Source organism: Terrapene carolina, unplaced genomic scaffold (genome assembly GCF_002925995.2).
Source record: "Terrapene carolina triunguis isolate 2854851 unplaced genomic scaffold, T_m_triunguis-2.0 Scaffold93, whole genome shotgun sequence".
NCBI lineage: Eukaryota > Metazoa > Chordata > Testudines > Emydidae > Terrapene > Terrapene triunguis.
Window position 1 is genome coordinate 15,587,128 of NW_020664444.1, and position 13,537 is coordinate 15,600,664.

Sequence of the window (13,537 nt, forward strand, 5' to 3'; positions counted from 1 at the left end):
TCCCTCACATGCTCTGCAGTGAAGACAGATGCAAAGAATTCATTTAGATACTCCGCAACAGCCTTGTCTTCCATGATTGCTCCTTTAACACCTTGATCGTCCAGTGACCCAACTGATTGTGTGGCAGGCTTCCTGTTTCTGATGTACTTAAAACATTTTTTGCTGTTAGTTTTTGTGTCTTTTGCTGGTTGCTCTTCAAATTCTTTTTTTGGCCTGCCTAATTATACTTTTACACTTGACTTTCCAGAGATTATGCTCCTTTCTAAATTCCTCAGTAGGATTTGACTTCCAATTTTTAAGGATGCCTTTTTGTCTCCAACTGCCTCTTTTACTGGTTTAACCATGGTGGCTTTTTTTGATCCTCTTACTGTGTTTTTTTTATTTTATTTGGGGTATACATTTAGTTTGAGTCTCTCTGATGTGTTTTTTAAAAGTTTCCATGCAGTTTGCAGGTATTTCACTTTTGTGACCGTTCCTTTTAATTTCCATTTAATTACCTTCCTCATTTTTGTGTAATTTCCATTTTTCAAGTTAAATGCTACTGTGGTGGATTTCTTTGCTATTTCCCTCCTACCAGGATGTTACAGTTAATTACATTACGGTCGCTCTTACTGTGCACTTGAGCTATATTCACCTCTTGGACCAGATGTTATGCGCTACTTAAGACTAAATCAAGAATTGCCTCTCTCCTTTTGGATTCCAGAATTAGCTGCTCCAAAAAACAGTCATTAAGGGTATCTAGAAATTTTATCTCTGCATCACGTCCTGAGGGGACATACCCAGTAAATATGGGGATAGTTGAAATCTCCCATTTATTATTGAGTTTTCTGCTTTTGTAAGTTCTCTAATCTCCCTGACCATTTCACAATTACTGTCGCCACCCTGGTCAGGTGGTTGGCAATATATCTCCACTGCTATACTTTGATTATTCAAACATGTAATTTCTATCCATAGAGATTCTATGGTACAGTTTGATTCATTTAAGATGTTCACTACTTTTGACTCTACGCTTTCTTTCAAATGTAATGCCACTCCCCCACCAGCATGACCTACTCTGTCATTCCTATATATGTTGTACCCTGTATTACGGTGTCCCATTGATTATCATCATTCCACCAAGTTTCTGTGATGCCTATTATATCAATCCTAATTGAATACCAATCACAAATGTGCTATCCAAGAACATTTAAGTAAAAGGGTCATGCTTACAGTAAGTGGGACAAAGGATATACAGAGCACACAACCAAATGCTGAAGCCACTGGAAAAGTGAGCACCTGAAAAGTACAAAGCATTATGTCTTAGCGTCATCTGGAATGTGTACAGTGCTGTCTTGTCTTTCCTAACTTCACCCACTAAAACAGAATGACAAACACTTAAACAAGCAGAAAATCCCCAACCACACTCGCACTGAAGCAAACTGCAAGAATCTGAATATTCAGTTGCTCAAAATGCTCCCTTTGCTATGGCAGCTGGAAGATTCAATTTAATATCCACACATCCAACAGAGAAGAGCCTCAAATGGGTAGCTCCCACTACATTGCTGCTATAGCAATAAATGAATGAAAAGCCTGAGTAAGCAGGTAAGCTTTATGCCATGTTGGGATGATAAGGAAACTCCTGCCTCTGGTAGAACCACAGAGGGAGCAGATTGCACAGGTAAGGCAGTGGTGCTGAGAATAATTGTATTGGGTTTAGGAAGTTCAATTCCTATGACAACAAAAGCAACCTAGCAGCTCTTAGCCCCCCTGCAGCGCTCGTGTGAATCCCCACGCCCTGATAACAGCTACTGTTCCTCACTGTAAAGCCCCCGGGAGCATGGGCAGTGGCAGTAAGAGCAGTACCTGCCTTTTCTTGGGGTGACTTCCCTCAGGAGTGCAGAGATCTGGGCTGGAGATGTAATTTATACCCCATTGCACCAGCTTGGGTAAATGCAACCTATGACTAACTGAAAGATGTTTGTGAGCATTGTTAAAACCTTTATCAATTATCTTTCAATACTGAGGATTAATAATCCAGACACTGAAGCTCATACCCTAAATGGCTTTTTCCCTATGCAGGAGACAGAAACAGGAAAAACTACTGAAATGGCCCAAACTCTCCTTGAAGGAGGGACACTAAAGCAACAGGCATCATCCCTTCCTCACTTCCAGCTCTGCAGGACAAGCTTACCCATGTAATCTCTGCACACTGGGGCTCCATGTCTTTTTAGGGGAGGCTGAGAGAGAGAGCTGCAGTGCATGGAAGGCATGCTTTAAGCTTAAATCTTTCAGGGAGGAGGTATGAGAAGGAAGCAGAGAGGGAACTGATACTGACGCTGTCTGTGGACTGTATTTTACACCAGCTAGTGGTTCCCATTCGTTAGCATGGTGTGACATGGCCAGCAGAGTTTGACTGCTGACACCACCCACTGCTGTCCCTCCGTTGGCTCCTGTTGCTGGCAAAATTCATGTTGCATCACCCTGATTGTCTTTATGGAATCCCAGTCCACAGTACTGCTTTTCAGAGATAGAGACAGGGTAAGATTTACTCTTGCAATATGAGAGAAGGGGAAGAGGATAAGATTAACCTTGCCTCTGCATGCAAGATACAGAAGAAGCATGCACTCAGGCCAGGGCCACCCAAAGCACATTTCTTGAGATAGAGACAAAGGAGGCATATAAAGGAAAGAGGAGTTCTTAGGAATGTACTTTTTCAGATGGAAATGCTGCCTCCCGCTCTTGTTTGTGTGAGAGCAACTGGGGACTGAGTTGTAAGGGGTGAAATAAAAAACCTGGTAATTCACATGGACCAGTTTCTCAAAGTTTAAACCAGTGGTCACCAACCGGTAGATCGCAATCAACTGGTCGATGGTGGAGCCTCTGCCAGTCTATCGCAGTCTCCGGCTACTAAAAGTCCAGTGGCGCAGCAGGGCTAAGGCAGGCTCCCTGCCTGCCCAGGCCCTGTGCCGCTCCTGGAAGCGGCAAGCAGCATGTTCCTGCGGCCCCTGGTGGGGCAGGGGACAGAGGGTCTCTGCACGCTGCTCCTGCCTACAGGTACCACCCCCGCAGCTCCCATTGGCTGCAGTTCCCCGTTCCCGGCCAATGGGAGCTGCGGGGGCGGTGCCTGCAGGGAGGGGCAGCGCACAGAGCCATGTGCCGCTGCGCCCCCGCCCAGGGCCATAGGGACCTGCTGCTGGCCGCTTCCGGGAGTGACACTGGGCCAGGGCAGGCAGGTAGCCTGCCTTAGACCCACTGTACTGCCAACCGAGGTAAGTGTCGCCTGGCAGGAGCCTGCACCCCTCACCCCCTCCCACATCCCAACCCCCTGCCCCAGCACTGAACTCCCTCCCGGAGCTAGCACCCCGTACCCCCTCCTGCACCACTGCCCCAGCTCTGAGCCCCTTCCGGGAGCCAGCACCCCAACCCCTTGCCCCAGCCCTGAGCCCCTTTCCAAAGCCTGCACCCCAACCCCCTGCCCCAGGTTCAGCCCGGAGCCCTCTCCCACACTCCAAACCCCTCGGCCCATGCCCAGAGCCTGCACCCCCACCTCCTGCCCCAGCCCAGTAAAAGTGTGTGAGGGTGGAAGAGAGCGAGCAACGGGGGGATGGAGTGAGTGGGGCGGGGTAGATCCTGGGTTGCACTTAAATTCAAAAAGTGATCTTGTGCTTAAAAAGGTTGGAGACCACTGGTTTAAACTGTACACTTCAATACTGTCTATGGTAACTATCATCTGTCTGCTTGGCTTGGTTTCTGGTAACTAAATACTACTATGCCTTTTTATAACTATAAAAATAGAGGCCAATATTTCCTAATATAAGTGCCTAAAGTTAAGCATCTACATGTAAACTTATACAACTGAAGAAATGGTCCATTTCCCCTCCCCCCACCCCCAAACAGCTGGTTACCCAAAGCTCCCATTGTAGTTGGCTGGAGTAGTATGTACTTGGCATCTCTCGAGGAGAGGGGGGAAATCAGGCTACTTACTGTATTTAGGGGTTTGATTTTAGGCACCCATGTTCAAACATGTTGCCCAGAATTTTCATTATGGTACAACTCCAAAACAAGGGTCTGTGCCTGATGGGTGGTGAGCCTCTGCAATCCCTACTGACCTCAGTGGGATACATTGATGCTCATTATCTCTCAGGATCAGCTCCAAAGCGTTCTACTCACAATTTGAGGCTGGAGTATGTGTTGACTGAATGGTGCTTGCACTAGTTTGTGTCTCTTGGACACTTGTCCTGGCGCCATCTAGTGCCAGCTGAAGACTCTGTAGTTGTAATGCATTCAGATGGTTTCTCTGTGATTCAGTAACCATGGCTGCATTTTCAAGGCCAAGGTTTGCTATTTGTTCTGGAGACAGCTCCTTGAGGAATAAGTTTAAAAAAAAAAAAAAAACTGCTTTAGGATGTCCACTATATTACACAGGTGAATCAGAGGTTCAGACTGCCTTGTACTTAGAATGAGGAAAACAGCCACACTCTGTATTGCTGTAGAAGTGCTCAGTATTTTTTTTTTTTAATTTTTTTTAAGTATTTGCATATCTGTTTACCTGACTGGCCACTCATCTAGCTTTCAGCCTTCTCCTTTGGTTGTGACAGTACATAGATTCTGGAGACACTTTCTGTGCTACCAGTGTATTTGTCAACCTTCTGATATTGGAGTCTCCGTTTTAGTTGCTTTTGGAGGGGGGGGGGTGTCTACTCCCTACAACTGCCAAACTATTTTTGTTTCTTTCCTCTTGCATCATCTTCCAAGCCTGCCCCATTCTTGCCTGCATGTGATATAGACACAGGATTCCGCTATCTATACAGTAACAAGATGAAAAGATGTTGTTCCACCCCTGGATCTTCCCTTCTAGATTGAAAATCTTCCAAATGTAGTCACATTGTCTTGTTTTAAAAATGGAACAAGATAATCATAACCATACAGTAATTATCTTTCAGTACATGGTGATTAAACCAATTTGTAAAACAGGCATCTACAATGCGTGCTGTATTTCCTTAATTATAGTAACATTCAATGTTTAACTCCACCATGGAGCAAGCTCTTTTTGCTGCTGCAGCTATGCATCCAAGTTTTATTTTACATTCTAGTTTAAAAGTAGGCCAGGTGACAGATCAGAATTTCATTCCATATCAATTATAATTGTCTGTCTGTGACCTTGTCTACATAAGCCAGTTGCATTAGTTTAAATAAAGGGTAAGTATTTAATTAAATTGGTGCAAACCTCTGCATAAAAGCTCCAGTAAATTTTTAAAATAAACCTCTCAAACTGAACTAAGTTTCCACAAAGTGATAAATCTGCTTATAATCAATACCTTTAATTAAACTGGTATTACTTTTTCATGTAGAAAGCCTTAAGATAAAGCTGTAGCTACACAAAGCCACAGTAAAAATAAATGCTACTTTGAATTCCTAAAGAAGAGCAGTAAGGATTCTGTATTTTTTTTGTAAAGAACCATGTCTATCTAGAAATTTCATCACATGGCCATCTCTCTCTTCTTGTGTACATCTGCTGAATTTCTGTTGAGAATCTCTAAAGGAGTGGTTCTCAAACTTTTTTTTTCGTGGACCACTTGAAAATTGCTAAGGGTCTCGGTGGACCACTTAATGATCTTTCCAAACGTTGTTTATATCATTAGCTAACTATTGTAAAGCGTTTTGGATAAAAGTGCTATATAAAAAAAACTTTAAAAATTAACGTTTTTTGGTTCTACAAATAAAAGCACACAACTCGTATTTTAATATCAGTAGTCTTACCTTTCTAATGCGATGGATATGCCCTCTCTCCCCTGCCGCGGCAGCCCCCAAGCTGGGACTGGGAAGGAGGGGGGTCTCTCCCCAGCCACAGAGCTGAAGCTGTGAAGGAGGGCCATCTCTCCCCGGCAGCCGCAGCCCTGGAGCTGGAGAAAGTCGCCTCTTTCTCTGGCTGCCACAGCCCTGCACGTCCCAAATGCCCCTCACCCCCTCTTCTCACCCCACTGCCACCTCCCACCTACCCCCTATTCCCACCAAGGCCATCATCTCACCTTACATGTGCATCTTCTCCAGGGTCCAGACACCTAATTAGCGGAGCCACACTAATTAGGTCGGTGACCCTTCATTATTTTGTATGCGGCCGCCTAGGCACGCACCTTAGAGGGAACTATCCGCGGACAACCTGAATGGAGCTCGTGGACCACTGGTGGGCCGCAGACTACAGTTTGAGAACCTCTGCTCTAAAGGATACCTTCAACCCTCTGCTCTGTGGATTTTCCCCAGCACTGAAAAGTGTGACACAGTAAGGTTGCAGACTTATTGGAGCTGTCAAAGGTGCAGTATAGAACACTTTTTTGCAGCTTGTGGTCAAGGAGTTTCTCCTTTTATGTAGGCTGACCGTTAAGCTGTCTGGCTCATCCATCCATCATGACACTGAGTGACTGACCTCATGAGTGTCTGAACCAGAGGTGGTTGGGCAGAATTTTAATCTTCTTTCCACGTCAAACAATGTCTGGGTCAGAGACTTCAAAATCCACGTGCTAATCTCTGGGCCATATTCAGAGCTGACATAAACAGGATGAATTCCAATGAAATCAGAGTTGCATCTGCTTGTACCAATTCTGAATTCTTTCTTTCTTTCTTTCTTTCTTTCTTTCTTTCAGAAATGCTGCATAGGAGAATGTTATCAGAATTTAGGGTTAACAAAAAAGCCCAGATATGACCAAGTGGGCTGTTTGTAGCTGTGATAGTATGGATGAATGCGTTCACTGTCCTTAATAAAAGAGAAGAAAAGGAAGACCTCAACAGAATATCACTAGAGACACAGACTTTGCTCTAAGCCATCTGCCCCTATGTACTCAGGCTGCAATTTTAAAACACTTTCTTAATCCTTTTTCCTTTGGAACACATTGTGCACTAAGCATAAATAAAATAAACAGTTTGACATTTTATGTGCATCACAAATAGAGATGAGATAGCTGCGAGTTAATGCTTCATACACCTAACTGCCTCTCACTTAATAATCAAGCCAGAAAGGGTCCTGCAGAAATCCAAATTGAAGCATAAATTAATATTGCAGTTTGTTTATAATAGAGTAAAAGTGATAGAATATCACACTTCTTCAGTAACCAAGCACTTACTTTGAAAACTTCATCAGGTATGTGTCTTATGGCTGCTGGCTGGAAATATGGCATCACATCTTTGTCAAGAGCTTTAAACTCTCTCTCGTTTAAACCAGCTATTATTAAGATAAAATAGGAATAGAGCTTAGTTCATACATCCTTTTCATTATGTTAAGTTTTGACTAATTTAAATTAATACATTATCTGGCCAATATTTGTCTCTCAACTCTGTTCCAATAAAACATGAGGAAATCAACACTCCTATATTAAACAGAAAAAGAGACCCTTTTGTGCACTTGAATGAATGCTCAAGTTTAACGGATATAAGAGGTAATTAAGTTATAATTAAAGACAAATACACAATTCCTTTTCCTGCTTTCTTTCATTGTAACCACTATCAACCACCAGCTTACAGACAACTAGCACATAAACAAATACCACATTTTCAGTAAAACAAATATACCAGATTGAAGTTAATTAGTAGTATTCTTTGCAATACAAAATTAGATGGTAACCTCCCTCCCCCTGAAATCCTAAATACAGTAACTCCTCGCTTAACGTTGTAGTTATGTTCCTGAAAAATGTGACTTTAAGCAAAACGATGTTAAGTGAATCCAATTTCCCCATAAGAATTAATGTAAATGGGGTGAGGTTAGGTTAGGTTCCAGAGAATTTTTTTTCACCAGACAAAAGTGTGTGTGTGTGTGTAGATATATAGATATATATATATCTACATACACAGTATAAGTTTTAAACAAACAATTTAATACTGTACACAGCAATGATGATTGTGAAGCTTGGTTGTGGTGGTGAAGTCAGAGGGTGGAATATTTCCCAGGGAATGCCTTAGTGCTGAATGATGAACTAGCACTCGGCTGAGCCCTCAAGGGGTAACACATTGTTGTTAATGTAGCCTCACACTCTACAAGGCAGCACAAATGGAGGGAGGGGAGACAGCATGGCAGACAGAGAGAGACACCCTGTGAGAGAAAGAGATGCGCATTGCCCCTTTAAGTACGCTGACCCCACTCTAAGTACATGGCCTTTTTAAGTAGATCAGCAAGTTGAGACAGCAGCTGCTGCCAGGAAGCTCCCTCCGTCCTGAGCCCTGTCCTGTCCCCCCATGCTCTATGGAGATGGGGTAAGTGGGGGGCAGGAGCAGGGGGGAGGGGGACACTGATAGCCTGCTGGGCAGTTGCCGCACAGGGAACTTAAGGGAGTGAGGAGCTGATGGGGGGGCTGCCGGTCCACCCTGGTTCCAAGCCCCCACCAGTCAGCTGCAATGGGTTGCTCTTTCTGCAAGTAGTGGACAAAGCAGGCGGCTGCCAAACGACGTTCTAAGGGAGCATTGCGCAACTTTAAACGAGCATGTTCTCTAATTGATCAGCAATGTAACAACGAAATAACGTTAACCGGGACAACTTTATGTGAGGTGTTACTGTACAAATCACTATGCGGACTCTGTTCACCAAGGGAAGCTTCTGCTTTTGCAGAAGGCTATCCCTGCAACACACATACATTGTGTTAGTGCCATGCAACATGTCACTATTAAACTGACCACATTCTTGGAGTAAGCAGAAGAACTTTAATACTGACTTGTCATGCCTGCTCTCTATAAATGGGTTCCATGAACATGCAGGGAGCAGATCAAGGCCCTGTCCTCCAACAAGCTAAACACCCTCAACTCCTACTAACTTCAGATGAGACATTCAGTCCCTTGCAGGACTGAACCTTAAGGTAGGATTCTGGGACCCTGTAAATGGAGAGACAGAGCAGCTGTGGGCAGTGCAATGCTCAGCTGGATAACTGTATGCTGGAAAGCTGGTAGGCACCTCACTTTGAAGTAAGATCAAGGACTTAAGGGTGAAAGGAAGAACAGTCCCTCCAGAGGGGTGGGCCTGAAATTTCAGTTTGACTCAGCCCTGCTTAGCCAGGTTTACCCTCTGAAGTATGTACAGGGCCAAATTCAGACTCTGGCAGAGGTCCCCCAGCAATGGAAAGTCAGAGCACCCTGTGGAGACTAACAGTATTTTTCTCTGGTGGGGAAGGATGTTAATGGAAAGGCTGCCTGTCCTTCCTTGGAGGGGTGACTCTTGTCCTTTGCCGGTGCAGAGAAGCACAATATGGGCTGAACCTATCCTGTAATGCTTTTAAAGATGGTGTTTCAGAAACGGTACTGATAGAGGTCGGTCTCGTTACCTGCTATGGTACCAATCTCATGTATAATAGAGCTGTTCCACTCTGCAGCAATTCCAAATACAGATTCTGCCACCTTCTTAAACTCTTCCAGAACAGGAGTGCTACATGGCAACAAGCCAACTCTTGCAATCACAGCACTGCAAAAGGGCAATGGGGTTAGGATGACATACTGTAATTACACCCAATGTTTAAAATGTTTGAAATATGCTTAATCTATGCTAACAGAGTTGTAAACACAGTTTCAGGCCCAAATATAGATGAACATACAGGTATTGCAAAGAAGTTAGAACTGTCAGCCTTTAAATAAAAATCTAAAATGCTTTAAGCAACAAATTTGAGTTTCTCACTTCAATAGCTATAGTGGATCACATTGGAATCTGTCTTAAACAGCCACTCAAGGCTCCACTGAAAATCAGTTGCTTGATCCAGGTGTTTTCTAAACTAAGGGCTGACAAATTTATATGTAAAAATCTGGGAATATTTTAAAGGGCCACTGAAGATGGCAAAGTTGCCTATTCCAAGTGGCTCTTCAAGCAGATTTTGTTGAATATATGGCTTTCATTAATGGAGGTGGCCTCAGAGAAAATGTTAACAGAGCACAGTTCAGTGGCTGTAGTTAGACATCTTCCCAAAGATTATGAGATGCCCAAAAGCTTTTAAAGTGTTGGAAAAGAGCTCTTTAGAAATAGTGCTTCTGGAAATCCTTGAGGGGAGACAAATTTCACCACTAATACCATTAACAGAGACTTAAAAATAAAACTATTTAATTTTGATAATAAAGTATTTCTACCTGAATTCTGTAGTCTTTATGGTCTTGATGTCTGTGGTGTTCAGAGCACACAGATTAGCTCCTAATCCTGCTAAATCAAAGCTTTTCAGTCCATGGACTGTCTGACCAGAGTCTTCAAGAAACCCTTGTAAAATAGATTTAGCCTGCAGAGGCAATGAGATCAAGAACGGTTATAAATGTAATATAGGGTTCTACGACTGCTACTGATATCAGCTGTTACGAACTGATCTGTAATTTTACTCAACTGGGCCTGAGCCTACTCCCGCTGAAATCAATGGGAATTTTGCTATTGTCTTCAGTGGGAGCAATGTCAGTGCCACTTATGGGTACTGTGTCTTCTGAGCAGTGCTGAGTGCCATTGCCTACCAGTACAATCAATGTGACTTGAAGGCATTTAGCACCTCTTACGAAAGACTTGCCACCTCCCAGGACCGGGCCATAAATGAACACTTTACCAGAATAACCAGCTATTGAAGCATCTAACAAAACTTCCCAATTTCAATTTAACTGAAAAGAGCTAAATTATAGGTAATTTTTTCTCTCCCATAAATGGTCAGCATGAAACATTGCAAAATTAGAGCCTTCCTGTACTGTACTAAGTGTTTTATGTAGATGCTAAGCTATGCTTAATGATTAATCAGTATCACTTATTAAAATACAACAGGAAATATCAAAAGTGAAGTACTGTGTTAAAACACTCCAGTTCCTTCTGTTTCCTTATAGTGCCTCTTCAGCATAAACATCTGTTACGTAGATTCCTGACACTCTGCCAATGCTAGCTACCATCAACTTAATGTCATATGCTGAAGAGAAGTGATGGCAAGACCACATGGACAGAAATTTGCTGCTAGTTGCATATGCAAATAAAGGATTTTAATCTTCTTCTATGCACTATGTAAATCCTACTGGCATTAACGGGAGTTATTCAGGCATACCGAGGGAACAGAGTGAGTACTCGAGCATCTGAATGGAATAATTTGTAAATAACAGATCACCTGTACAAGTGTCTGGATGCATTTAGTACTCCTGGGGGCATTCTGTGCCAAAAAAATTAAAAATTCTGTGCATAATATTTTAAAATGATGCAAATTGTATTTGTCAAAATAACACTACATAATCACACCAGTGCAATTATTTTGGTAATTTATTTCAAAATACCTGTCAGCAAGTATGTCTGTAACAATACGGATACACAAATTCCCCCAGGAATACAGAGTTAAAGAAAGCCCTATGACAACCCAGTTCCTGTTTCTCTGCTCCCTTCACCTTGCACCCCCCCCCCCGAGCCCAGATACCCGAACCCCCTTCCCCTCCAGAGCCCAGCCGTGGACCCTCCCAGCCCAGACATCCCCATCCCCTCCCCCGAGCCCAGGGATCCAGAGGGGAAAACAGCCTGATGCTTGGTCCCATGCTTGCATGGAGTTTCCTGCACTCCTTCCCTCAGGGGGCAGGGCATGCTGGGAACTGCAGCTGCCATGAACCCTCTAGCTCTCTCCCCCTCCCCCCAGCAGCATCTTCTGTGTACAAGCTGGGTTCTGCTGGATCCATCAGCCCCTAGTGGTGGCAAGCAGCACTGCAGGCCATTCCTGTGGGGGAAAGGAAATTCTGCACGCACATTAATTTCTGCAAAATTCTGCATTGCGCATTGGCGCAGAATTCCCCCAGGAATAATTTAGGATGGACTAATTGTTTTTACCAATTTGTGTCTGTTTAGAGCCCTGGGAGAAATGAGTTGATGGTCTCATTCTAATTCCTAATGGGCAAGTGGTCGGAGCATAGTGAACATTATCACAATTGGTACGTATTGCCACCCTCATTGGTCCTCTCACCAGAGAGGCATAGGACCAAGTAGGCATGAACCTTTAACTACTTTCTCACCCTTAGAGGTGGCACTGGAGATCCTGGCTGAGAAAAATTGGAAGGGCAGCATGGGGAGCTGTATTCGTTTTGTAGGTGATTTCAGGTCTTGGAGGGTCATTCATCCCGTGCCTGTTCACCAGAAGTAAATTTAATAAAATATTTACCTGGACAAGAGTCCATTCTGTTTGTTGACTAAGTGCAGCAACGGTGTCAATAGAACTTAAATCCAAAGCTTCTATTTCACTCTCATTGAGAGCTAGGGCAATGCGTCCAAGGGAAACAATATGGTAACTCTTCCAGCCCGGCAATGCACCCCAAACCTTTAAAATAAATTAACATACAGCATCTATTAGTTCATAATGAACCCTCACTTACATGCTCCACTGTCTCTACTTCCGATTTTAAAGTAGTAATTAACAAAGATAAAACTCTATGGGCTGGATTGTGTGGTCTGCTAATCCCATTCTTCACTGTGTAAGCAGAGGTTGGACACTGCAGAGAACTGAGCCCTTCATATTTCTAGGGTGGTGACGCTCAGTTTATCTAAAAATACTTACACTGTCACACAAGATGACTTCTGGTTAGTGAATGTAAGTTGGTTGAATGAGCGAGTATGATTGGCTCTTTGGTTTGTTTGTTTGTTTGTTTTTTGTTTTAACCTTTTTTCTCTCAAATTTCTGGGTTTTAAAAAAGCCATTATTCAGATTTTACTGATTTTCATCCAAATTTTGGAAGTGCTGGAACTCTCCAGATGTGGCTCCCTGCTCCAGAAGGAAAGATGGTGACCTGGTCTCCCTCTCACAGAATCTTCTGACTTGCTCGAGGACAGTTGGTGGCTGCTGCTTCACAGTGGGGGAGTGAGAGGGACAGGGAGCTGGGTCCTGGCAGCTGAGACTGCCTGACTGCTGCAGCAACAGGCTCCCAAGGAGGGAAGACTTCCTCACTGCTACATTGTGGTGAGTAGCAGGCACCCCAACCCACTGCCCCCACCACAGATACTGGGCACTCTCTCCCACACAGAGCACCCCGCACCACCTGCCCACTCACTGCCCCCCATGAGTACCAGGCATCCCCATCCCCCTATGCTACCCAGGGTTTGGGATTTTACAATGAAGCCCCTAATATCAAGCATAAGTCACCAACACTAAACTAAAAAGAAAAGTTTTATTTCTGTAATGGATTAGAGATAATAATAGTTTTGTAAACTCTTTCATCTCTCTTTGTTGCTTTTTTTTTTCTTCTGTCTTCCCATCCCTCAATATTAATACCAATAATTATTTGGAAAACTGAAGTTAATTTTTTGCACTGATTTTCCACCCATTTTTAAATTTTTGTAATAAACACAGATAAATTCCTGATAAATTTTAAACAAAATTACAACTGGAAACGAAGAGCCTTATTTATTAACTAGGAAAGAAGAGCATCAAGGTAGGGGAAAAGCTAGTAGCTTGCCTGATGTCATAACAAGCAAGCCCTCTTCAAGTTTGGGTCTCTAATTTAGCCTTCCAGTAGTGGTCACTTCTTTCTTGACTACAGATCTCCACTAGGTATGACCAGCTAATTAATCAAGACAAAGGACCAACTCCTAACTTAGGGTCTGTCTACACAG

The 13,537-nt window shown here is 43.4% G+C and overlaps 1 protein-coding gene across 1 annotated transcript in view; it reads right to left on the reverse strand.

Annotated features, from left to right (window-relative positions):
• Window positions 1–1,186: 1,186 nt before the first annotated feature.
• The window catches only part of OTOA (otoancorin), a 47,666-nt gene continuing 35,315 nt past the window's right edge, over window positions 1,187–13,537 (reverse strand). The window contains exons 22-27 of the mRNA XM_029911277.1: window positions 12,093–12,248; window positions 10,069–10,211; window positions 9,279–9,415; window positions 7,098–7,195; window positions 4,150–4,342; window positions 1,187–1,275 (exon numbers count right to left, since the gene is read on the reverse strand). Coding sequence (XP_029767137.1) covers window positions 1,187–1,275; window positions 4,150–4,342; window positions 7,098–7,195; window positions 9,279–9,415; window positions 10,069–10,211; window positions 12,093–12,248 — 816 coding nt within the window. The remainder of the gene's footprint in view (window positions 1,276–4,149; window positions 4,343–7,097; window positions 7,196–9,278; window positions 9,416–10,068; window positions 10,212–12,092; window positions 12,249–13,537) is intronic.